Source organism: Prionailurus bengalensis, chromosome A3 (assembly GCF_016509475.1).
Source record: "Prionailurus bengalensis isolate Pbe53 chromosome A3, Fcat_Pben_1.1_paternal_pri, whole genome shotgun sequence".
NCBI lineage: Eukaryota > Metazoa > Chordata > Mammalia > Carnivora > Felidae > Prionailurus > Prionailurus bengalensis.
Window position 1 is genome coordinate 110,814,154 of NC_057354.1, and position 25,450 is coordinate 110,839,603.

The following is a 25,450-nucleotide window of genomic DNA, read 5'->3' on the forward strand; positions in this document are numbered from 1 at the left end:
ATTTCCTGTCTGGACTATTAACATAATAGCCACCTATCTTGTCTTCTTCCTTCCATGTTGCCCACCCTTTGCCCCAAGCTTTCCCCATTGGAGACTCAGGGTGATTCTTAGAAAAAAATGTAATCACATTTCATCAGTTTCCTGATTAAAACCCTCATTGGCTTCTTATTGCCCTTAGGATAATGTCCAAGCTCCTTGAGATGGCCTACAAGGCCCAAAGGACTTGGTCCCTGTACTCCTGTCTACTTAATCTCCTACCACTGTTACTCGGTGATGAGAATGTGCTAGGCAACAAAAGCCTAGAAGAAGGAGCCTTCAGACAGAAAGAAGAGCCAGTACAAAAACTCTGATGTGGGAATGGGCTTGGTGGTTTGAAGAATATAAAGGAGGCCAGTGTGTGTAGAGAACAGTGGAGGAGGGAGAGAGAGATCTCTGATACAGACTGGGAGGTCAGCAGGGGTCAAATCACATGGGGACTAGATGAATTAATAATCCTGCCATAACCAAGATGTCATAAATTGTTTTTGCTAGCCCTCTTTCCAGGACTGTACAATAGCTTTTTTTTCAGAAGAAATTTATTGATAAGCCTACTCGGGATAGAGGCTGAGCTTCCAAGGACCTGTGTGTGGGCTGAACTCTTCAGAGAGGCAAGGAGAAGCATCTATGTGTAAAAGGGGCTTGAGAGGGAGGTAGGGGCATGAGATGGTAAGGGAGAGAGAGCGAGGGTGAAATGAGGTGTTAGCAGAAAATTTTATGCTCTACAAGATGACCCCTTCTGTTGATCCTGGAAAGTCCATAGTAAAAGCTCCAAAATATGATAAAACATCAGATGCAGGGAAGTTTCTTGTACAAGTTAGTAAAGTAGCTGAATCACAGGGCAGGGTGGAACAGGAAGGCCATTGCAACACAGGAGTGACTAGGTAGAGAAATCAGGAAGTTCATTGCAGATTCTCCAGAAATCATGGGGAATGCTCCAGGATTTTTAAAAGATTATAGAACTGGTATTTATACAGGTTTAATCTGGCATCTGAGGATCCATGGTGGCCAAGCTAACACTGGGACGACATCACTCTAGATGATGGAATGACAGCATTAGTTAGTGGTGGGGCTGGATTTGAACTCTAAAATGTCTGATTCTAACACTATGCCACATTTTCCCTGAGACAAGCTTTTGCCAAGATGTAAAGCCTTGGGGTTAAAAATATTTTCCTTTGGTCATAAAAGATTCCTTAAGAAGACTATATCAAGCGACACTGGAGGGAAACATAAGGCATGTGATGGAAATTGTTTACAAAGGCAAACCCAGTAGAGAGCATGTGCCTCAACAGGTAACTCCAAGCTCAAGCTTTAAGCACTTCTTAAGAACTCTGTAAAGGTTGGTCCTTCTAACCAGGCTTCCATATTCTATGGAAGGACAGTGATGAAGGAGTGACTGGAGAACAGAGGTTAATCTATCTGTGGCAACACAGCTTTTGGGCAGCTGCAAAAGTTTGTGTCTCTAAAAATAACCTATTTTTAGTTTTCAAAGGACTCTAATACACATTTTTTCTTTCACTTGAACCCTACAAAACCTTGAGAGGTATATTATTTCTACATTTCAGAGAAGTGAGTTGACTTGCCCAAGCCCAAGTACTAAGTAAGTGGCAGAGGTAGGACCCGCACTCAGGTCTCTGGCTCTAAAGCCAAAGTTTTGCCGCTTCCACCTGTTTACTTCTTCCGTAACTGAGAGAAAGAATTAAATTACTCTTCCCTAATCTAATCCTAAGGGTTTTCCTGAACTCAGAGGTCACTGACAACCACCAGTGGGTGAATATTTCTTGAAAATGTGTGTGTGTGTGCGCGCGCGTGCGTGCGTGCACTCATCTGTGCATTTATCCCATTGTTTTCCTGCTATTTCTGACAAGTGCCATGGTAGAGTTTGCTCAACTAAAAATCTGCAACACAGAGAGTGCACCTCCCTTCTCACTCCCACCTCAGAAGGAGGGCTAGAAAGTGAATCCTCTTCCTGTTTCGTGGTCTGAGAAAGGGCGCACACACCATTCTGTGTGGAGAACACACTGGTGTTGGTACCAGGTGTCTAAGAAGCAAGCAAGCACTGAAGGTTACTCACAAGTTGCTACAGCTAACAACACGTGAGCCTACTCGGGAAGCTGTGTGTGTGTGTTCTGCCCAAATCTGACAACCACCCAGAGCTGTCTCTTCATCAGTGTCCAATGCACTAAATAACCAAATCCCAGAACAATTACCTCTTCATGCCCAAGGCAGTACCTCTGGGAATCATCAACCTTTCAAGGTTGATTGCAAAAATCTTTCCATGCCTTACAAGGTATTAAGGTTAACTTATTGGAAAGAACCACGTGGATTAAAGGTTGTACATTTCACTGCAAGTTAAGACTATTTTAACAGACTCAATGTAATGGAAATATTTCAGAATGTAGCTTTACTGCCCTGGAGAATATCTCACTGTTACTTATCCTACTGATTGTTGTCTTCATTGTGTAGACAGCTCAGGAAACTCTGAGGGTCCCCATCATCTAATGAATGGCAAAGAACAAAGCTTCTCCACCTGGCCTTGTCTAGTCCTAACCCATTTCCCAGCTGCATCTCCCATGACTCCCCCACACTTAAACCGACCGCATCACTCACTGTTTCCTGACATCATCTTCCACTTTTTCTCCAGGATGTCTGGGCTTAGTCTACCTAGAAAACCCTCCCACATACCTCTGCCCTACTTTCAGTTCGTGTCCTACCTCGAATGCTTCTTCATCAAAGCAGTATGAATCTTTTAAAAAATTTTTTTTAACGTTTATTTATTTTTGAGACAGAGACAGAGCATGAACGGGGGAGGGTCAGAGAGAGAGAGGGAGACCCAGACTCTGAAACAGGCTCCAGGCTCCGAGCTGTCAGCACGGAGCCCGACGCAGGGCCTGAACTCACGGACCGCGAGATCATGACCTGAGCCGAAGTCGGACGTTTAACCGACTGAGCCACCCAGGCGCCCCAGTATGAATCTTATTCATACATCCCTTGTTATTCTTATGTAATCATTTGCCACATTTTGCTTTATTTTATAGTGGGTTTTGGATGTTGTTTTTGTTGTTCATTTGTCCATCCATTCAACAAATACTCAATGAGCACTCAATGAGTCTTCATGTTGCTTTTGATCTAGATGGCAAGACAGACTCTATAAAAAAGCTCTTCTAAGAATGTGGGATAAGTACAGAGCAGAGGAAGTGTAGTGCACATAGGAGCCATATAAACTCGTTTAGTGTGTGTGTGGCAGTGGGAATTAGGTCCAGGAGGTCTCACCTTTGCATAATTTAATTTTATCTTCTACAAGATTGGGTGCTCACTGAAGTCAGGGACTCTGCAGGATGGATGGCTGGTAACATGTTGCATGGAGCTGATCATGGCTCTCACCTGTGTGATACCATCTCGCCTGAACCCACTTTTAACGGAAGCCATTGCTTCTGAGGCTCTTCTGGGGCTTCCTTACAGGTAGAAAAGCCATGGAGGAGACTTGATAACTTAAAAGATTTTTTCCCTCCTTTACAGACACTGCCTGGCAGGGATTGTTCCAGAGATGCTGGTGGACATAATTTAAGGGGAAACATATGATGTGTTTGTTACAGTGTGGCCTGAAATGTTCATGAGTTGAAGACTAGGCTCTTTTTTGAATGTGGAATCTACACATAGATGAAGTTAGCAATTAAAATTCATAAAGTACAGTGACTGCCTTAGGAGAAGAGTCTTATGAATATACCCGAACCCTTCAATAATTATTTGTAGCCTACAACAATTGAGAAAAATGCCCCCACATTTTGGTCATTTGTTAGCAACTGCTTGAATAGGTTTGTACTGACTATGTCTACCACTGAGGTGCCTCTAAGTAAGGTCAACCCATGGCTCCAAAACATATCAGGAAAATGAGAACCTTGAGAAATCACCTCTAAAAATAAACTTGGTGAAACTCTCATTGCATATAGTGTGGTAAGCTTTACCATGGACTATACAGTGGGTTGATTTATTGAGACATTAACTTAGGTTTATTCTGATTGTATTCCCCCCACCCACCCCCCCCTTACTATTCTAAGAAGGTAGTCAGGCCTGTCTTCTCCCACCTCTGGAATTCAAGGTTGCATGAGAGAGGGCAGAGTTGCCCAAAGACAGCTCTCCCTCACGCATTGGGAATTCGTTTCTCCAAATCCCCCGTTTGAGAGCACTGACCTTGGTCAGCCCAAAGAGTGATGGAGAGGAAATGATCTTCCAAGACTGGGAAGGTGGGAGTGGGCAGGTAGGTCTCGGTGGGGGAAATGTCTCTGTTCCCTAATAGCTGCCTTGGAGGAAAATCATCTGGGAGCAATACCTGGTGTGGTGCCCCTCATGGTGAATCCTTAGTCCTGGGACTGCCGCCATCTTTCCCAAGATCCCACATTTCAGAAAACAATGGAGTGCCCAACTTCTACAGATAACACGGGCTTGGACACTGAGCAGGGCAGGGGAGCTCCCTGAATACTGTAGATTGCATAAGCCTTCCAGGGACTGGAGCGGGGAGGGAGGAAGCCCCTGTAATGATGAAATTTTAATTTCTCAGCCCCTGGAAATTGGCAGTTTGGAGTCAGACTTGATTTGATTAGAAAATGAAGTGATGTGATAAGCCAAGCGTGCTGAAATTACATTGTGCCTAATACAATTGTGTACATGAAAGCAAAATATTATCTTGAAATGAATGGTCATGCATAAGAGCGAGGAGTAAGTTTGTAAGAGCTTCTCCCATTTCTTTTTTTTTTTTAACCTTTGCTTTCCCTTTTGTAAGACTCCCATGCCAGATTATTTTCAACATGTAATACCTTCTTGGTCTGAAGGGCCCCCAACAGAGATAAGTGATATCCATGAGGGCCTCTGGGGAGCCATAGGAAGACCAAAGAAATGGAAAAAGGAAAAGGAGATGAGAAGAAAAAGAAATGATAAAGAAGACGAAGGAGAGAAAGCAAAGTCTACATGTAGACAGAATAGATGCACTTGTATGGCACATGGCTTCTGGCCAGACCAAAGGAAGACACCCACGGTGGTTCCTCCTTTTCCTGTTCTCTCCACATCTCTTCTACTTTATTTCCTATTTGGTCAGCCTGTAGTCATCCCACACCCCTCATCTGTCTCCAGGCAACAGATATTTCGTTCCTAAGCCCTGGCTGGCTTGGCAGAAGGCACTAAGAAAGCATCTGGGGTTGAACCTCACACAGACCTGCATTTCCAATCTGGCTCTGCCAGCCTGTGGCACCAAGTCGTGGGCACTGAGTCAAGAGCAGCGCTGCATGGGTTGTAGGGGTCAGTGTCCACTCACCAAAACTCTCAGATTACTTTCTTCTTGTTAGCCTTGAATGGGCACTGGTGCCAACGGAGGGCTGGCCCCAAGAGGGGCCAGAGGGCACTGATGAGTACCCATGGTTTTACAATCATATCTGAAAGTACCCCTGATCTGGGATGTCTGTCTACTTCCTGGGTTCTCAAATTTCACCAGGCATTGGGATTACAGGAGGGCTTGCTAAAACATGGATGGCTGGGACCCGTCGTTCGCATGTCTGATGTCAGCAGCCTGGGCGGGGTGGGGCAGAAGGTCCCAGGTGCTGCTGGTGTGGCTGGTCCAGGAGCACACTGTGAGCATCACTGACCCAGTTCGTTCTCACACTGAGGCCAAAGTGATTGGTTTAAAGTCTTGCTTTTATGATTTCCCTTTTCTGCCTAAAATCCTTCAGTAGCTCCCTACAAGATACATTTTGGGGTGTCAGCTGAGCTGGAAATGAAACAACATTTTCTTTGGGGAAGAGCTCGGAGACCACCTCCTCCCCACCTCCTCCTTTTTGAGCGTCTCCTGGGAATATGGGCTCCAAAAAGGCCCACCTTTTGATCTTATGATGCAAGGCCTTCAGCCTTCTGACCTGTGGATCCGTAAATACTTACTTCTAGAAGGAGCTCGGGGCTGTCCAGGTATAGGGGAGACAACCATGGAATCCATGCATTCACCTCTCAAGGAGATGAGAGAAGATGTAATTGTCGTGCCTCCTACTTCACTGTAGACCTTCGTGTGAAGAGCTGGGCAGACTCAGTAGATGCTTTCACTGTACCCGTACATGCATGTAAATCCGTACCCTCACCAACAAACTGCATGCTCTCTCCTCTCTCTCCATTTGTCGGCAGAAAGAGTTTTGTGTTTTTTCAATTTTTTTTTTTCTTGGCAGGATGGTCTTATTTCCCCAGCACAACCCTAACTACTTTATTCTTCTCTGAGAACCACCCTGCAGCCTGGGATGATGCAATTAGGTTCTCTCTCCCAGGAATGTGGAGTCAGTATTGACAGACACCTTGTGCACAGAGTGGGTAAAGGGAGGGGGAGAGGGAGGACCAGGGAGAGAGAGGGAGAGGGAGACAGTGAGGCAGACATGCATAGAGAAGCAGAGGTACTCATTCTTGGGGCCTTTTCGTTTGGGGTGTGGTTCCAGCGAGTTCCAGCTACCAACCCCCCACCCACGTCCTGCCAAAAATCCCTTTTGGAGTTATGCTGATTGCAACCAAAATAATGTGCGCTGAGATATTCCCATAGCCCTCATAAGGAAGTCCAGATTCCCGGGCACGGTAACAAAGCTCTCCACGATCCCACGCCTGTTTAGTCCTTCACCTCCTATCTCAACACCTTCACTTCCTACTCTATGTTTCAGTCACATCAAACTACTTTTTAGCTCTTTCCACTCTCCAGGCCTTAAGCGTGCTGTTTTCTCTCGGCTCGCATCCCTCTCTTCTCACCTTTGCCTGGTCTATACCTAGTCGGTCTTCACATATCAGTATAGTTGCGGTGCTTCCTCCAGGAAGCCCTCCCAGATATACAGCTCTTCTCCACATTCTTGGAGTACGTTTAGCTGCCTGGTGACTTGCCTTTCTTTCTCCCTAGATTTTGAGCTCTGTGAGGGCAAAGACTGAGTCTCAATCGCTGTTGTATCTGGGTGTCTAACATAGAAACTGGTACTTGGTGGGCACTCAATAAATACTGATCAAATGAATGGAGTGCCTCTTTGCCATCAGTCACCTAACCCAGTGGCAGACTGACAACAGCGAAAAGAAAACATGAAAATGACTTTGGCCTCAAGCCATATAGACTGTCATTTGGAAATACTCCTGAGGTAAAGAATCAGACATTACCATGGTTTGGGAATATCCTATTACCTTCACTGTATCCCCATCTCCCTACCCCCCTTATTTCATCATTGTGCCAGGGTTTCCAACTAGAGAAAAGGCCTCTTGCATGTATTGATTCAAATGTGCTGCATCACCAGGGAGATTTCGAGTATAAGGTTAGAATTTAGCATATCAGAAATCTAATCCATTTGAGATCTCTCAAAGAGGTTTGCCTTTGGGTCATTTAGCACAGGCTTTCATAGTCACTGACAACTGTTGTCATGGTAATCATGGAGCCTTTCATGATTTTTGTAGATGAGTTAATGAAGATACTGGAAACAGCCCAAAGGAATTCATACTTGGGTGTGCGTTTGTCTCCATATTAACCCAATCATTGTTTTGAACACACATCTGCCCCTGGGCTGATTCTCTTGGCTCTTGGTACCGACAGGAATAAATAAACAACTGATTCCTTTTTAGGATTTTAGGCTGGAGGCTGTGGATGGCTGCTCTTTTGGTCTCGTTTCAACAGGAAATCCCACATGGAGGGTTTAAAGGAGCAGAAGGGAAAAAGAATGGTGTGTGAAGCAAATATCTTTCTTTTATTTCAAATTATTAATGTTGCTGATTGCCAGCATCTAAATTTAATGCCTGTGAAGAAGTTTCAGTTGTGGGAAGCACAGAACATTGACTATATCTACAGCATTTCTTTCATGGTCCTTTATAAATGTACCTTCACTTAGGCCTCCATCAAATGCACAAATTTAGATCCAGATATCTGAGCGTGTTTACAGTATTGGAGTGTGAGATTTTCCATCTATGTCCTGTCCTGCTAGTGATTTCCCAATATCCATTCTTCCTTCTTTCCTGTAATACAATCCCTTACTTTTAGCTAGGCATGTGGATACTTGAAATGAAGACATTTCCCATTCTTCCTTAAAGCTGGCCAATGACATTTAAGTAGAAGTGGTGTATTTAACTTGCTGGACTTATCTTTAAAGGGGTGGGTATGTGTCCTTCTTCATCTCTTCCTGCTGACAGGAATGTGGATGTGATGGATGGAGCTGGGGCACCCATTCTGGGCAATGAGTTGAGAGCCATGTTGAGGAGAGCAGAATGACAAGACAGAAGGGGTCCAGGTCCCTGGAGACTGTAAACCTTCCATAAAAGCCCAAACTGACTATGTTTACAGGAGAAAGAAGCTTTGCTCCTATTTAAGCAATTGTTATTCTGGGTTTTCTGTCATCTATTTTAACTGATCTATTATCCAAAAATGAAATTTATTTTTCCTCTTTCCACTGATTAGGTGTGAAACCTTATGCGCTTTTCTGTGAGATTTACCTTCTTATCCCAGAGCATGCTGGAAGGTGAACATGTTTGCATTAGCCAGACTCAATTTTCTGGTATGGAGAATTGAGACACCATTTCAATGGCAAGAAACTAGCTACTCCAGCTTAGCCATAGAGACTTAGTGTTGCCCGGCCTTTGTATGTACATTTTGAAATTTTCCAATATGATGGGACCACGTATCTTTTACCCCAAAATCAGTGCTCCTATTTCAGATGCTTTTGTGGAATGAAGTAGGTGGTAAATAATAATTACTACTAATTAGACTGAATGCAAAGTAATTGAAGGAAGACCAAGAAACCCCAAACCTTCCAAATTATCTGAAACAAGCATAACAGCCCAATACACGGGAGATACAAGTCTTATGCTAATAAGGAACTGCAGTTTTACTTACTTAACTTGGGCCTTTTAATCTTCTTTGTCATGTCTTTATTTGAGTGTATTCCAGTCGCCAGCAAAACTACATGAAAAAAAAAATTGAAGAAAACCTAATCAGTATCACTTTACCTAAACACTTTCCTTTGACCCTTATCTTTGCTTCGATCCCATGTTAAAATATTCTCATCGGTGAACTAATTTTCCCTTAAATGAAGGTCGGGGAAATAAGACGATTAGTTTGTGTTTTTGTCCTCCGCGGAAACAGACCTTTCAAAAACATCTCTTGGATACCTGCCCTTTGCTTTTCTTCACATTTCACCACATCAACTCCCCTCTCTCCAATTTCCAAAGGAGGAAATGTGGGCCTGGAGAAGTCTACTCTTTGCTTGGCGCAGGAATAAATGATGGAGGAAGGATGAGCACCGAGCTCTTCTGGCGCTCTTTCCTCCGGTCCACACTCAGTTTCCAAAGGGCTAATTCCCCGCTAGTCGGAGAACTCCATGCGCATGCGCATGCCTGTGTGCTTGTGTGCATGTCTGCGCATGTGCATGCGAGTGAGAAAGGGAGGGCTGGCAGGGAAAGGTAAACTAGGAGGAGGGGGGCTGGGGAGAAGAGGAGGACTGGTCGCACGGTCGTAGGTGTGACCTGGGTGTCCCCTGTTGGTGCAGCACCTGGTTCTGTGCCCCATCAAGGCCGACTGCAGGTAGGTGACCTTTCCCCTCAGAAACATGAATAGAACAGCTTTTGGAGACGGCTGTCTTCAGGAGGTGTAACACCAGAGGAAGGAGGGGGAACTCTCTCCTTTTTAATTCGAAGTCATGTTACCAGTTTGAGCCTTGTGTTTTTAAAAAATAACATTGGCCAGTTTTTCTTATTTCCGAAATAGTACACGTTCCTCACTGAAGGATGTAAAAAACACAAAGAACAGTAAGGAAATTATAAATATAAATGAACACAAGAGTATAATATTTTTGGTTTTTTTTCTATATGTGTACTTATTCATGCAGGTGCTCAAACAAACCTTTGATCATGCTCACACCGTTTACAATGTTTTATAACTTATTTCTACTTGAGGATATATACAAACACTTTTTCATGTCATTAAGTGTGCCTCTCACAATAATTTTAAGTGTGGGCAAGGTATTGCACTGTATGGATGTATCAGAATTTAGCTAACATCTGATTTAATATAAATTGCTTCATCTCCACACGGATCCTTTGTTATTTCCTTTAAATAAATTTCCAAACAGGATTTCTTGTCTGAGAGACATGCCCACTTAAAATTTCAATATGTATTGTGAATATTTCTCATAGCATTTTTTTTATTAGCAGTGTCTGAAAACGCTCATGTCTCTACCAATGCAAATTCTACCTGCAGATAGAAAAGCAATGTTTTCCCTTCAAAAGGCTGGTCAATTCTCCATTCTCCTTCCTTCCTCTCTAGGCCTCCCTTCTCCTCTACCCACCCAAAGCTGGTACTGTTTCACGTGTCTCTATATTAGCCACGTTTTTGAGAAGCTCACTTTGTGGGTGGGGTTGGGACTCCAGAGGTAAACATGGAGAGATAGAGTAATCAAAATAGGCATTCTACTTCCTGCCGTGTGTGTGTGTGTGTGTGTGTGTGTGTGTGTGTGTGTAACACAACTCAGATGCTCAATGTAAGCATACATGGACTTAGGAATTCTTGAATTGGCAACTACCTTTGAAGGAAAATGTCACCAGCATTCGTTAAGAAAACTTTGTATTTATCTTGTGATTAGCTAGTCTGCACCAATGGTACAGCCCTTGAATTATCCCCAGTTTCGACCTGTAATGTTAAGCAGAGGCCTGGACAGTTGACATACCATATCCTGCAAGAACAGGCACATGAAAGAGAACTGAATGAGACCCAGAAGTCGAGCCAGGTGGAATGAAGGCAGACATTTTTTACGTGTTATTTACTTCTGGGGTTTGGGTGGGTGTGAGTGTCCTGGAGGTCTAATTTTTATAGTGGTCTCTGTGTCATTTAACTCTGTGCAAAGACACATCTTCATTTTATCCACGAAAACAACGAGCCCTAGAATATTAAAAAAAAAAAAGCAAGTACTAAATAAGTATATAGAAGAAAATTAAGCAAGTAGAAGGAGTAAATGAAATAGTAAGTAATACATTTGGGTATCAATATTTGTGGAAAACCAAATACTGTCCTCCCAGGTCTGTGTGCCTGTGGCAAGTGGTTTACAAGTCTCTGTATCATTAGGACTATAAATACTTCGGTAAGACCACCCCACCACTCGCATTTGCTCCCCCATGACCCTCCAGGCTGAAAACATGCATAACTGGGCTCAGTTTTACCACAGTGGTTAATAAAGTCATTATTTTCAATGGAACGCAGAGGCCCTCTCCTTGGCTTAGATGCTTGTTAATTAAAACTCTCCAGAAACCACTCCTCAAGGGGGGGGGGGGGGCTGGTCAATAAGGCTGCAAATGTGCTTGTGCCCTGGAGCAAGTCTTCATTCCTCATATATAAGGCTTCCCTCCCTGCACTGGAAATGGTGAATTAACTGTTGAATTTGGGAAAGAGAAAAATCAGTCTTGTGTTGCCTTTCTTAGGAAGTCAGGCAGAGCGCGGGGGTGGATGACCAATAAGGGATGGATGGCCAATACTCACTTCCGAGGACAAAGTGGACCACAGGTCTGAAAGCCAATCCCTTCTGTAGGAGTAGCTAGTCACCAGGCTATGGAGGCCATTAGTGTCTAGAAGGCCTGAGGATGTTAAATCTAGAGGCCAAAGTTCCAAGGCAATCATGGTTTATGAAATTTGTTGCAATACTTCTCAATTGTTGAAAATTCAATATTCTAGTTTTGAGTAGCGTTGAATAAAGGGAATACGGTTCTCACCTTTTGATAGTAGTGCTTGAAATTACCAAACCAACGAACTGTTGATATTACTTTTTCAAAGAAAAGATTTCCCCCCACTTCTCACTCTCTTCCTCTTTAGAGTAGCCATGAGTACAGTTGAGAGGGCTGAAGTGTGATTGTTTTAAAATTCAATTTAAATAAATTATCATCCAGATAGCTTATAGATAAATACAAATGAGTTGGCTTAAAATGATGTTCAGTCTCATTAATGACAAGAAATGCAAGGTAAAGCCAAACATGATAGTTTCTCTTATCATGTCAGCAAATATTGAATACAAGATTATACTTAATCTTGGCATGGATTTGAGATGATGGCATTTAGGTACACTGCTGGTGAAGTCTAAGCAGGTGCAGTCATTCTGGAAAGCCATTTGGCAATATATGTCAGTAGCCTTAAAAATATTTCTATTCTTTGTCCTAGAAAATATGCCCCTAGGAATATATCCCAAGTTATAATTAGAGATAAAGATAAAAAGTGAGGTAAACAAATGTCCATTACAGCATTATATATAATGGCAATCTGGAAATAATGAAATGTTGGAAATATCCCAACAATGGGGGTATCCTGAGCATTTATTACAAATGATGTGTTAAAGAATATTAAACGGCAAGTGCTCAGTTCTAAACTTAAGAATGATTCTGACAAAGTTAGAATACATGCAGAGAGAAATAACATAGCAAAATGTTAATGATGGAATTATCATTTCTATTTTCTATATTTTCCCCATTTTATAGTGTATTCCATATATGTATTCCATATTTTATATAGAATATGTTTCTTTTACAATTAGAAAAAGGCAAAATGTTTTATAATTGGGTCATGTTGAAATCATATAGGCTTATGATAATGCAAAGTCCATTCCAAAATCATTGGTATGATTAATAGGCACTTGTGTCCCAGTTCTCCCTATCAATAATGCATTATAATCAGAATTCACTTACTTTCAAGAAAAGACATGAAGGGCCAGAACATCTAATCAATGACCAAATCAGGATGTACTTACTGAAAACTTATTATGTGCCCAGAACTTTTATGGAAGTGCCTCGTTTTAGCCCATAAACTTTTTGATAGATCCCTTCAGGACCCTTGAAGACACTAACTCCGGTGATGTTGACAAAAACTCTCTCCTTGACCAAACTTTAATTCAACTCCTCCAGACCCTCTTCCCAGCTGGCCTTTGACCGTGGGCTTCATTGTCTCTCCTTGTTGATTCTGCATCACTCGGTTTTAGCAAGAATCCTGTTTAGAGAGAATCCTCCACCCTTGATACCTGATCGCCCTGGTCTGCCTTTAGCAAGAACCCCCCACCCTTGATGTCTTCATTCAGTAATTTCCATCCACTGACCCATGCGACTTGCTGCTTGGATAGAAATCTCCATGTTCCTTGTTGTATTTGGATTTGAGCCCAGTTCTATAGTGCGATCTCCTCTACTGCAATAGTTCCTGATTACAATCTGTTTTTACCTCTTTAAACACTATCCAGCTCTGGTTCTCTTTAAGTGTCCACAATGCCTTCCTGAAAACTGATTTACGAGGCAGGTCATTTTAAAGCAGTTCAAATTTCCCCCATGCTTTAATTTGGGATTATGTTCTCAATGAAACATCTGGCATTAAATAAATCAGAGCTTCATAGCAAAGACAGGACAACTAACTCTCTACAATCATATAAATCATACAGTTATGCTTCAGATCACGAATATTAAAGCTGGGAGGAGCTTTGCAGGTTATCCTTTTATTTTATAAAAAAGAAACAAAGTTCAAGGTTAACACCTTGGCTAAAGCGGCAGTTATTTGGGGGCAGAAGTTGGAACCAGAACAAAAGTTTGCTGGCTACTGTCTTAGCCCATGTATACCACTTGCTCCCCATAGGTGCAGTTGTTGAATTTGACGCCATCTTCAGGTAGGTAGAGTCAGAATTGAGTTAAATTACAGGACATTCAGCTGGTGTTGGGGAATCACTTTGTATGGTGAAAAAACCCACACATCAGAATTGGGTACAGAGTTGGACTCTGATACCTTAGAAATCCAGCATCCCTAAGGAGGACAATTTATTTCACGATTATTCTTGAGTGCCGGTGGGATGTGTCAAGCACTGGCAATGCACCAGCTCTTGCCCGCAATGAGTTCACAGCTTTGGGGGACCTGGGCTAGTAGCAAGGCAAATGCCATGCAGCTATGATGGAAATCAATACAGGGTGCAATGGGACACTTAGAAAGATGGCCTGATCAAATGAGGGGCTGAGGGAAGGTTTTTGAGGACCAGTAGGGCTTGGGGAGGTATGGAGGCAAGAGGAAGAACATTCCAGGAGGGGGAACAGCATGGTCAAAGGCCTGGAGGGGAGAAATGATGTGAGTCTCAGGGGAATGAGAAAGTCAGTACTTTTCAGGTCGCTGGAAGCCAGAGTGGACTCCGTGGGGAGCAAGGAGCACAGAAGACAGCAAGGGCCATATCAGTAAGGCCTCCCCAACAAGCAAGGCACTTTAATTGATATGGACCCCATCTCAAAGACAAAAGGGAAATACTGAGGAGTTTAACTCAAGAGTGGTGATCAGACATGGGCTTTAGAGAGATTGGGGTATGGTAGAGAAGGAGTTAGAGGGCTCAGGATTTGGGGCAGGGAGGCTGTCATGGGTACCAAGGAGCATGACAGGGAAATGGTCCTGGGATGGAGACCAGCAGATGAACAAGAGAGATGCCAGGGAGGCAGATGTGTGAGGACACAGAGAGGGGATTTTGTGACAGGAGTCTCCTTTGTCTACTTTGATTTCTCACTTTCTGAATGAGTAGCCCTGAGGGGAGAGAGTTTTGCAGAAAGGCAGGCTGAGTCAGGCTGGGACCAGGAAGGACAGTCAAGTCTTCCTTCTTGGTTCTCTGATGCAGGGGACATGCTGAGTATGAAATGGCCTCAGGGTTTGCTTGTTTTGTTTGTTTTACAGTCACTAAAGCCTTCTGATTTCTGACTCTCTACCTGCCCTAAATAAGAAACCTGCTAACAGGCGAGTGATTGTGGGAGGGGGCAGCCTCTCAAAGGACAAGGTCCAAGTGAAGGAGCCTGAGTTTCCCAGGTGAATATCCTTCAGCAGGTTGGTGGGGGAGTCTGGACCAGAACCCATGTGAACCCTCCGACTCCCAGTCTAGTCTCCTTCCACCAGGTGAAAGCCCTCTTGCCTTCTCAGCTGTGTTACCTATTTCTCTTCCATTTGCCAACTCTGCTGTGTAGACGCCCTCTGCACAGACCTTGAACATTCAGACTATGTTATGGGTTTAATTTTGTCCATCCTAGATTCATATGTTGAAGTCCCAGCCCCCAATACCGAATATGACCTCATTTTGAAATAGGCTGCTTGCAGATGTAATGATTTAAGTTCTGATGCGGTCCTACTGGACTAGGTTGGGCCTCTAATCCAATATGTTGGATTATAAGTGTTATAAGAAGGGGAAAATTTGGGCGCACACACAGATGCACACACAGAGGGATGTGACGTTAAGAAGTGCCAAAGATGGCCCGCAAACAACCAGAAGCTGAGAGAGAGGCATGGAACAGACTCTCCACCACAGCCCTCTGAAGAAACCAAGCCTGCTGACACTCTGAGTTTGGACTTCTAGCTTTCAGGACAGTGAGCGAATAAAATCTTGCCATTTGAAGCACCCCCCACCCCCACCCCCACCCCTGGTTTGTGGTATTGTGTTGTGGCAGCCCTAGTGAACAGATAGACTGCCTGAAAGGGCTTTGCACACTTCCGTGGCATTAGTATCACAGCCATCCGTGGGGTCACTCTATCCAACATGGTTGGGGTGCAGTGGGGTTGAAATTACTAGAAGATTACCCTTGGGCTTAAAGCTAAACCCATCAACCCTCTTCTCTCTTCTGGGCGAGCTGCTGCTCCTCCAGAGCCTACCCAAAATTGTGTTCCCTGCTGATAATGGGTAAGGGTTTCATCTCCAAAAGTATGGGTCACCAGTGGTTACAAGTAAGGTCATGTCAGTGATAATAATTTTTTTTTTTTTGAGGAATAAGAAACAAGAATGTTCCCAAATTCAGAATCCTTAAATGTGCTCTATCTGCAATGTTGGCTAGTTGCTGAAGAATGCACAGATATGTGCATATAAATGTGTGTAATATGTACAAACATGTAATACATACATTTGCCTTATACAAAAATATATACACACTTACATCCTGAATTTGATCCACAGTTAACATTCTCATTGAAACTTCCCTCCAAACTATGTATCATAAAAAGATACACTGTGCTGTTTACATGCAATGTCTTGGTTTAAACCTTTTCTTGGCAAGATTCTTTGGACTTTAGGAAAATGTTAAAAGTGTATCCAGATACACATATAAAAGTACTTACCAAGGAACATTTCAATAACAGATGCCTTCATAGTGAGGACAACAATCCCCATAAAAATCAAAATGGCACCCTGGAGAGGAAGAAACAATAACACCGTCACATTTCAGCCAAGAGTTCTGAAATTGGACGCATGGAGTGGGGGGCGGGGTGGGGAGGGCTGCCTCGTTTTGCATCGCTCCCTGGAGTCTCAGGATTCTAAGTGGCAGCTTGCTCTAAGGAGCCCACAGAGATGGCAGTGGCCAGCCTCACTGGTACCCAGAACCCCTGCTGGCCACTAGTCCCTATTCTTCACAGGTTTGGTCTTTACTTAGAACCGAAGACAAAGTAACTCCACAATTTCGGGAAGATGCTCAACCAGCCTTTAAATTAGGACAAAAGCTACACTTATGATATTGAGAGAACATTTTTGGATTACAAGTAAACAATGCATTCCTCATTCAATAAATATTGATTAAATTCCCATTATATGGCTAGGTATTATTAGGGAGGAAGTGATGGAAATGGAACTAATAAAGGTTTCTTAAAAGGCTTATATTTTAAAAGAAGTGGGAAGACATGTGTAGATACAAATAACCATAACGTTAGTAAGTGTGCCAGGCTCCATAAGGGAATAGAAGAGGCGTGTGTAGACCAGTGGTTCTCAAACTTTGCTGCATATTAGTATCGTCTGCGAGTTTTAAAAGGCCCTGATGTCTGGGCTGCACCTCAGACTAATTGAATCAAAATCTCTTAAGGTGGGATCTAGCATTGTGTTTTTAAGAACTCCCCCAGGTAATTTCAATGTGCTGACAAATTTGAGGACCTGTGGTTTAGAGCAAGACTTGCTAAATCTTACATGCATAGGAATTACCTGAGGTTTTGTTAAAACGCAGATTCTAATCCAGTAGGTCTGGGATACTGTCAGAGATTCCCCAGGAGGCCAGGGAATTTTAGAGAAAGGAGAGATAATGACAGCCATGGGGATAAGAGAAAGCCTCCTAGAGGTGGTAGCATTTGATCAACTTTGAAAGACAAACAGTTTGGACATGCAGAAATAGGGAGAAGTGACCCCAAGGTCACTTGGGGGAGGAACAGCACTGACAGGAGCTCAGAGGTTAGCATAGTGGATATGAAGATGCTATCGATCTGTACGGGGTTTCCTCCTGCTCTTGAGGCTATGAGGAAACTCTAAAAGGTTTGTTCATACTACCATTACTCATTACGTGGAGCACATACTCTGTTGCCTCAAATCTTCACGATAAGCCAGTGTGGCAGATTTTATGATGCCTTCAGGAAAGTAAGGCTTAGAAAGGTTAAATGTCACATCCCTGGTGACCAGGGTAGTCAGTAGGACCGGAATGGAGGTGGAGTAGGTAGGAAGGATCTGCCCTGGGCACAGGCAGTGAGGAAGAACGTTGTCTGAAAGAATTTACAGGCTTAAGGTTGGTCTGCTTTTTATTACCTTTATAAGCTAGCAATTCTAAGCAATGTCAGTGATAAAGCACCCCTGTCTTCTGGGGTGCATGGCTCTCTGCCCAGTGCCATTGCTGTGTGGCCTAAATCTGGCATTCATACCCTGCACTCTGCTATCCTCAGTGGTGTTATTCTCTGGGGCAGGGAGACAGGGAAAGCCCCTGACTTGTAGCGTTTGTTGATTTCTGTGTAAAAATTCCATGGCTGATGACGAAGCCACCAAAGTAGAGAATTGGAAACACCATCAAATACTAGCTAGGTCCAGTGCAAGCTTATACCCAATATTTAGATTCTGTACTATGCAGATTTTATTAACAAAAAGCAATTATCAAATTATGGTTGAGGTAGTAATACAAGTACCTGATGCAATTAACTTAAATAAAACTTTTTAGTATATGAAAGATTTTATTACAGACAATTAAATTAGGCAGCAAGAGTAACCTCAAACAGAACGGATTATTTTGCTAATTTCCAGCAACAATTGCAATGTGTTAAATTTCCCAATAAAAGTTGTTGACTACTGTTTACATAATAGGCAAATAACGGCTCTTAGCTTCAAAATAGAAATAAAATCATACATACAGTCAGTTTGGCAATTTGATGCTTAAATAGCTGGGTTATGTTTTGGAAATAGGGTGATAGCAATTAAAAAATTTTTTTCGCCTTTTACTATTTTGACTCTGAGAAGCTCCGGAGCCACTTAACATGTTTTCAGGATGAAACCATTAACTTTTTATGGAATAAATGCAGTATATCAAGCTACCCTACTGTACCGACCTAACCCTGCACCACCAGTTGGCTGTTACTGTTCAGCTTTGCAGATTTTATCAGGTCACCCTTGATTTCTGCTTCTCTTTCTCCACATCTTACCTATCAGCCAAGGCTGTTAGCTCTATATTCATAATGTATCCAGAATCTGACCATGTCTTATCATCTTTACTACTGCCATCTGCTCCAGGCCATGCCTCCTGTCACCTGGTTATCGCAATCAGCCTCCTTACTGGGCTAGTTCCTTCTTCCTCTGACTCCACAATCCTCACAGCAATCAGAACTCTGAAGTGGCTCCCCATGTTACTCCGAATCAAAGCCCAAGTCTTGACAAGTGGCTTACAACCCTATGTGATTTTGCACCATTGGCCCCCCTGACCTCATTTCTCCCCATTTTCTCCCTTACTTGTTAAGCTCTGAGTACAATGGCCTCCTGGCTGTTTCTAGCACACACTTCTCATCTCATGGTCTGTTTCCTCTACCTGGATGCCCCTCCCCCAAGATCAGAACATGATTTACTGCCTCATTTCTTTCAAGTCTTTGCTTAAATGTTACCTTCTCTTGAGACATCGCCTTACCACCCAACATAACCTCTGCCACCCACCACCAACTGGTACACCCTATCCTTTTCCCACTATTTTTTTTTCATGTTACTATTGCCACGGACATACTTTATTTATTTTACTTGTTTACTGTTTGTGTTCTCCACTAGAATGCAAGCTCCATGAGGGCAAGGATTTTTTACTCGATTTTTTTTTTTTTATGTGCCCGATAAATACATGTTGGATTAAGGAGTGAGTAGCTGGGGCTTTCTCCTTTCCCTGGGAAATAAAAAAAGAAAACCAACAATCTTGTGAATACACTATAAACTAGTGACTTGTACACTTTCAAGGGTTATCTTATGGCATGTGATTTATATCTCAATAAGCATTATTGATCGTCAACAAACTGAAGATGGATTGCAGAGAGAAATGCTCTCAGATCTGTGTCTTACAACTTGAGGAGACATGATGGACCTGACCTTTACGTGCTGGGACGGGTGGATAAAAACAAACAGGATTCCAGGAAACACTCTAATCCTGTAGGAGTTATCACCCAAATGCTGACTCATTCATCATGGACTAGAATCACTCTGGTCTCTTGGAATCAATGTTTTGAGAACTCTTTCTTACCACTTCAATTTCTCTCCTTGTTTGGCCCATTCACTCATATACTGAAAGAAAGTATAAATGTGCCTTTTTGAAATGTGTGTTGAAAAACCTCTAACCCTCTCTTAGCCATTCCAGAGGCCAGAAATGAGGATGGCTGCCACCGCTGTTAAGCAGTACTTGTAGACTGTCCAGTGCCACGAAACTGTGTGGTGCACAGTAATGTTGGAGCCCTGAATCCTCGTGTGCTCACCAGGGTTTGAACAAAACCCAGACAACTGGAGTTTCCAAAAGAATGTGTTACTGATTCATGAATTTATGGATTGCGCCATGAGATGGAATATGGAGTCCTGAACATGAAGTTCTGGTGAGGCAAATGAAGCCTGATTGTGAAATAAAAATACACACTAACGTAAGTGGAGTAGCCAGCCAACTTAATTAGACCTCTCGTTGCCTGGATTTAGAAAAGAGCGAGCTGGTAATAAATAATAACATCACCTTATATTTATACGGTTCGTCGGGTTTTTTTCCTCCAATTTAAAAATTGTGCTAAAATGCACAAATGTAAAATTTACTATCTTAACCGTTTTGTAAGAGTCTGAAATTCTACGCCCATTAAACAAAAACTCCCCATCTCTCCCTACTCCCAAGTCCCTGGCAACCAGCATTCTGCCTCAAGGATTTTGACTAAGTACTTCATTTAAGTGAATCATACAGTATTTGTCTTTTTGTGACCGGCCCATTTCAAATAGTATGATTTTTTCAGGGCTCACCCACGTTGTAGCCTGTCTCAGAATTTCTTTCTTTTTGGTGCTGGGTGATACTGCATTGTATATATAAACCACATTTTACTTATCCTTTCACCTGTTCATGAACTCTTGGGTTGCTTCTACACTTTGGTTATCATGAAAAATGCTGCCATGATCGTGGATGTACAAGTATCTCTTAGAGACCCTGCTTTCAGTTCTTTTGTTTATACCTCAAAGGGAAATCACTGGATCATATGGTAGTTTTATGTTCTTGTGTTTTGAGGAACCACCATACTGTTTTTGGAATGGCTGCACCATTTTACGTGGCCATTAACAGCGCTCAAGGGGTCTGGCATCTGCATGTTGTCACCAACCTTGTTATTTTCAGTTTCTTTAGATGGTACTCATTCTAATGGGTGTGAAGTGGCATCTCGTCGCAGCTTTGATTTGCGTTTCCCTAATGGTTAGGGATGTTGACGAACTGTTTGTGTGCTTGTTGGCCACTTGGAGATCTTCTGTGAAGAAATGTCTATTCAAGTCCTTTGCCTGGTTTTTTAGCAGGTGGTTTTCTTGTTGAATTCTTGGAGTCACGTATACTTTCTGGATATTAATCTCTTATCAGCTATGATTTGCAAATATTTTATCCCATTTTTTTGTACTTTGTTGACAGTGCCTTTGATGCACAAGATTTTTAAATATTCATGAAGACTAATTTGTCTATTTTTCTTTTGTTGTCTGTGCCTTTGGGTAGCCAGCCAACTTAATTGTTAATCCAAGAAATCATTAATCCAAGAAATCATTGCCAAATCCAATGTCATGCAGCTTTTGTCGTATGTTTTCCCCTAAGAGTTTTATAGTTTTAGGTCTCACATTTAGATCTTTGGTCCATTCGAGTTAAATTTTGTTTATGGTGTTAGGTGAGGGTACAGCTTTGTTCTCTTGCATGTGGATATGCTCTTCTCCCAGCACCATTTGTTTAAGAGTCTGTCTTTTCCCTATTGAATGGTCTTGGCACCGTGGTCAAAAATGATTTGACCATGTATGTAAGGGTTCATTTCTGGGCACTCTATTCTGTTCCATGTATGTTTCTGTCGATGTATGTTTCTCTGCCAATTCCACACTATTTTGATTACTATAGCTTTGTAGTAATTTGTTTTTTTACTTTTAGATCAGGAACTGTGTGTCCTCCAGCTCTCCTCTTCTTTTTCAAGACTGTTTTGGCTATTTGGTGTCCCTTGAGATTTCACATAAATTTTTGGATGCATTTTTCAATTTCTGCAAAGAACGTCATTGGAATTTTGATAGGTATTGTATTGAATCTATTGATTGCTTTAGGTAGTATTGAGATCTTTTTAAAAATAGACTTTATTTTACTTATTTATTTTTGAGAGAGAGAGAGAGAGAGAGTGAGCATGCAAATGCATGCAAGTGGGGGAGGGGCAAAGAGAGGGAAAGAGAGAATCTTAAGCAGGCTCCACCATGAGATCGTGACCTGAGCCGAAATCAAGTGTCTGACTTTTAACTGACTGAGCCACCCAGGTGCCCTGGTATTGACATCGTAAAAGTATTAAGTCTTCCAGAGGCACCTGGGTGGCTCAGTCGGTTGAGCATCTGACTCTTGATTTCGGCCAAGGTAATGACCCAGGGTCATGGGATCCAGCTCTGTATCAGCCTCTGTGCTAAGTGTGCAGTCTCCTTGGGATTCTCTCTCTCTCTCTGTCTCTGTCTCTGTCTCCCTGTCTCTCTCTCTCTCTCTATATATATATATGTGTGTGGGGGGGGGGTGTGTGTGTGTATATTATATATAATGTATATAATAAAGTGAAAAAAATACTAAGTCTTCCAGTTTATCAATATGGAATACGTTTCTACTTATTTATGCCTCCTTCAGTTTCTTTCAGCAATATTCTGTAGTTTTCATTGTATGTCTTTAGCCTCCTTGATTAAATTAATTCCTAAGTATTTTATTCTTTTTGATGCTATTGTAAATGGAATTGTTTTCTTAATTTCCTCTTTAGACTGTACATTGTTCATGTATAAGGATGCAAGTGATTTTTATCTGTTGACTTTGTATCCTATTTGGCTGAATTCATTTATTCATTCTAACAATTTTGTTGTGTAATCTTTAGGATTTTCTACGTATAAGAGCATACCATCTGCAAACAGATAATTTTACTTCTTCCTTCCATTTTAGATGAATTTTATTTACCCCCCTTGCCTAATTCCTCTGGCTAGAACTTCCAGTGCTATGTTGAATAGAAGTGGCAAAAACAGATGGGCATCCTTGTCTTGTTCCTGACCCTAAGGAGAAACTTTCAGTCTTTCACCATTGAGCAGGAAGTTTGCTATAAGATTTCATATATGGTTTTTATTATGTTCATGTAGTTTCCTTCTATTCCTAGTTTGCTGAGTATTTTTTTACCATGAAAGGGTGCTAAATTTTGCCAAATGATTTTTCTGCATCACTTGAGATGATGTTTGTTTTTTCCTCCCTTTATTCTATTAACATGGTATATTACATTAGTCGATTTTTGCATGTTCAACCATTTTTCCATTCCAGGAGTAAATCCCACTTGGTCATGTTGTATAATTACTTTTAATCTGCTTCTGAATTCAATTTCCTAATACTCTGTGGAAGAGTTTTGCATCCACATTTATACGGGATATTGTATTGTTAGGCGACACTGTAGTTTTCTTTTCCTGTGGTGCCTTTGTCTAATTTGGGCTCTGGGTAACGCTGGCCTTACAGGATGATTTAAGAAGCATTCCCTTATCTTTAGTTTTTGGGAAAAGTTTGAGAACGTTTGATATTGGTTCTTCTTTAAATGTTTGGTGGAATTCACCAGAGAAGCCATCAGACCCAGGGCTTTTTGTTGTCAGGCGATTTTTGATTACTGATTAAATCTCTATACTAGTTACAGGTCTATTCAGATTTACTATTTCTTCATAGTCTTGGTAGGCTTTGCATGTCTAGAATTTGTCCACGTCAGTTAAGTTATCCAATTTGTTGGCATACAATTGTCAATAGAACGTTCCTATATATATATATTTTTTTATCTCAATAACATTGATTACCTCAGAGAAAGAAAACCTGGTAAGTGGTGATGAGAGACAGAAGTGACTGTGACAGTTTTGTTCTGTTGAAATCCTTACTCTGTGCCCCTATGTAAATAAGTCAGAAATTAGTGAAACAGGCTGTTTGGAAGATTGAACATAGATAACATTGATATTTAACGAGAAGCTGCAGTCATCTCCCAACCCATTCCTTGCTCTCTGCTTTCTGCTCCGGGTCATCCTTCCCCCCAGCTGGGGAGGATCAGCTTCCCGAAGCATGGGTCCGAGTGTACATTCACCCTCTCAGAATCCTCCTTCACAGTCCACTCATCCTCTGTGGAATAAAAGCCTGGCTTCCTCAGTGAGGGATTTCAAGCCATCACACTGCAGTTCTTGTCTGTAACCCTCTCCTCGGACCCCAGCACACCTGGGAGTCAGAGGAGGGTTTTTCTCTACACGCGACACCTCAGCGTCTCGTCCTGTGAGCTTGCTATTCCTCTGTCTAGATTAGCTCCTCATCTGCCTTACACAAGCCTCTCCATCTCTCAACGTTCAGTTCATGAGCCACCTCTTTCTTGTAAATCTTTGTGACCTCCTCAAGTCAAAATTCATCTTCATTCGTGCATCCATTTAATCATCCAAAAAAATTATATGCTCCATGCTAGGTGGAGAGGAGCGAGATGCAGGTCCCATCATCAAGTTGCCTAGGGTCTTCTAGAAGGAGACTGATGTGCCCTCACCATAACTAACACAGACTGAGCACATACTAAGTGTCAATAATGGCTCATTTAATCTTTGCAACAACCCCATGAGGTGGGGGCTCCTTCCTGCCTTAATTGTAGAGGTCCTCTGCCCAAGGTCACAAGGCTGCGGAAGAAGAGCTGGAATTTACAGCAGGCATTCTGAGCCCAGAGCCCAGCATTTGCAAATCACTGTTTTGTAATAAGTATGCTTCCTTCATCTGTTCTGATGTAATTGCTCTGAGTTGGTATCAATATTGTTTTAAAGCTCCCCCGGTGACTCCCCTGTGCAGCCAGAAGTGAGAATCTCTGCTGTCAAGGATACGGTGATGGCAAAAAGTGTGGGTGGCCACATAGGCCTGGGGCATGGGGATTGGAAGGGGCTTGAACTCGTTTAACTGGCAGGTCGGAACACAATGAGTGACGAGGGGAGGACAGGACACGGGACTGAGTAGCTTCAGGAACTGGGAGCTGCTCTGAGAGGCTGGGCGAGAGATCAGACTGTTAGAGAGGAAAGAAGGGGCCATGTTGGCCTTGAATGTCATGCCTAAAGAATGTGCAATTGATCCTTTAGGCAATAGGGAGACATGGAAGACTTAAAAATTATTTTTGCATTCATCATTTTTAATAAGCCCCCTAGAGGCTTACTGGAGCCCCTCACTTGCAGAAAATCTGCCCTAGTGGGCGTGTAAGATTTATGCAGTGCTGGTGTTTGTCTGATCTATGATGCTACAAGGGGGAGCACCTAACAGTACTCTTTGTCCACAAGGCAGAAAGAGCCAGTGTCCATCTGGAAACGCTTAATAGTTATGAGAGGCTTGTGCTGTATTTCCAAAATGCCAAAAATCCCCCGAGGGCAGACATCTCTGAATGGGGAGAGGCTACATGTGCAGGCTTTTGCTTTCCCCATCTCTGCCTGATGTAAAGCCTCAGCTGTTTGTCAGTGGATGTGGGTTGATCTAGTGAGGTTGGAAGAAGGAAGACTGGTCCTAGGAGGGGTCTTTTCAATGTGGAGGTGGCCTCGATCTGCATATAAACCTTTACATAGATCCTATTCCTCTGGGCTGGGCCTGAAACACTGCATTTCCTGTTGCCATGACACCAGCAGTCACTATTACAATCCCCCAGGATTCTGTGAAGGAGAGGGAGAGGGAGGGAGGGAGGGAGAGAACACAGGAGCGAGCCAGAAAGCATGGTAGTTTTTCTCCCTTTCCTTATTTTCCTCTTCTTTCCAATCCCTTCTTCTATCTTAAAGAAATACCAACAGAAAAGTACAAGCCAAATAGGCAAGGAAGGCAGGGGAGAGTTTCCCTTTTCTCCATGTTGGCTGCTAAGAATATACCAGGCTACTTGAAGATGTGCTCTGAGGCAGGCTTTGCGGAC

The 25,450-nt window shown here is 42.6% G+C and overlaps 1 protein-coding gene across 1 annotated transcript in view; it reads right to left on the minus strand.

Annotated features, from left to right (window-relative positions):
- VIT (vitrin) overlaps positions 1–25,450 on the minus strand; it is a 105,134-nt gene that overhangs the window by 66,003 nt on the left and 13,681 nt on the right. The window contains exons 2-3 of the mRNA XM_043604176.1: positions 16,157–16,226; positions 8,912–8,977 (exon numbers count right to left, since the gene is read on the minus strand). Of these exons, the coding sequence (XP_043460111.1) occupies positions 8,912–8,977; positions 16,157–16,208 (118 nt within the window). The 5' untranslated portion in view covers positions 16,209–16,226. The remainder of the gene's footprint in view (positions 1–8,911; positions 8,978–16,156; positions 16,227–25,450) is intronic.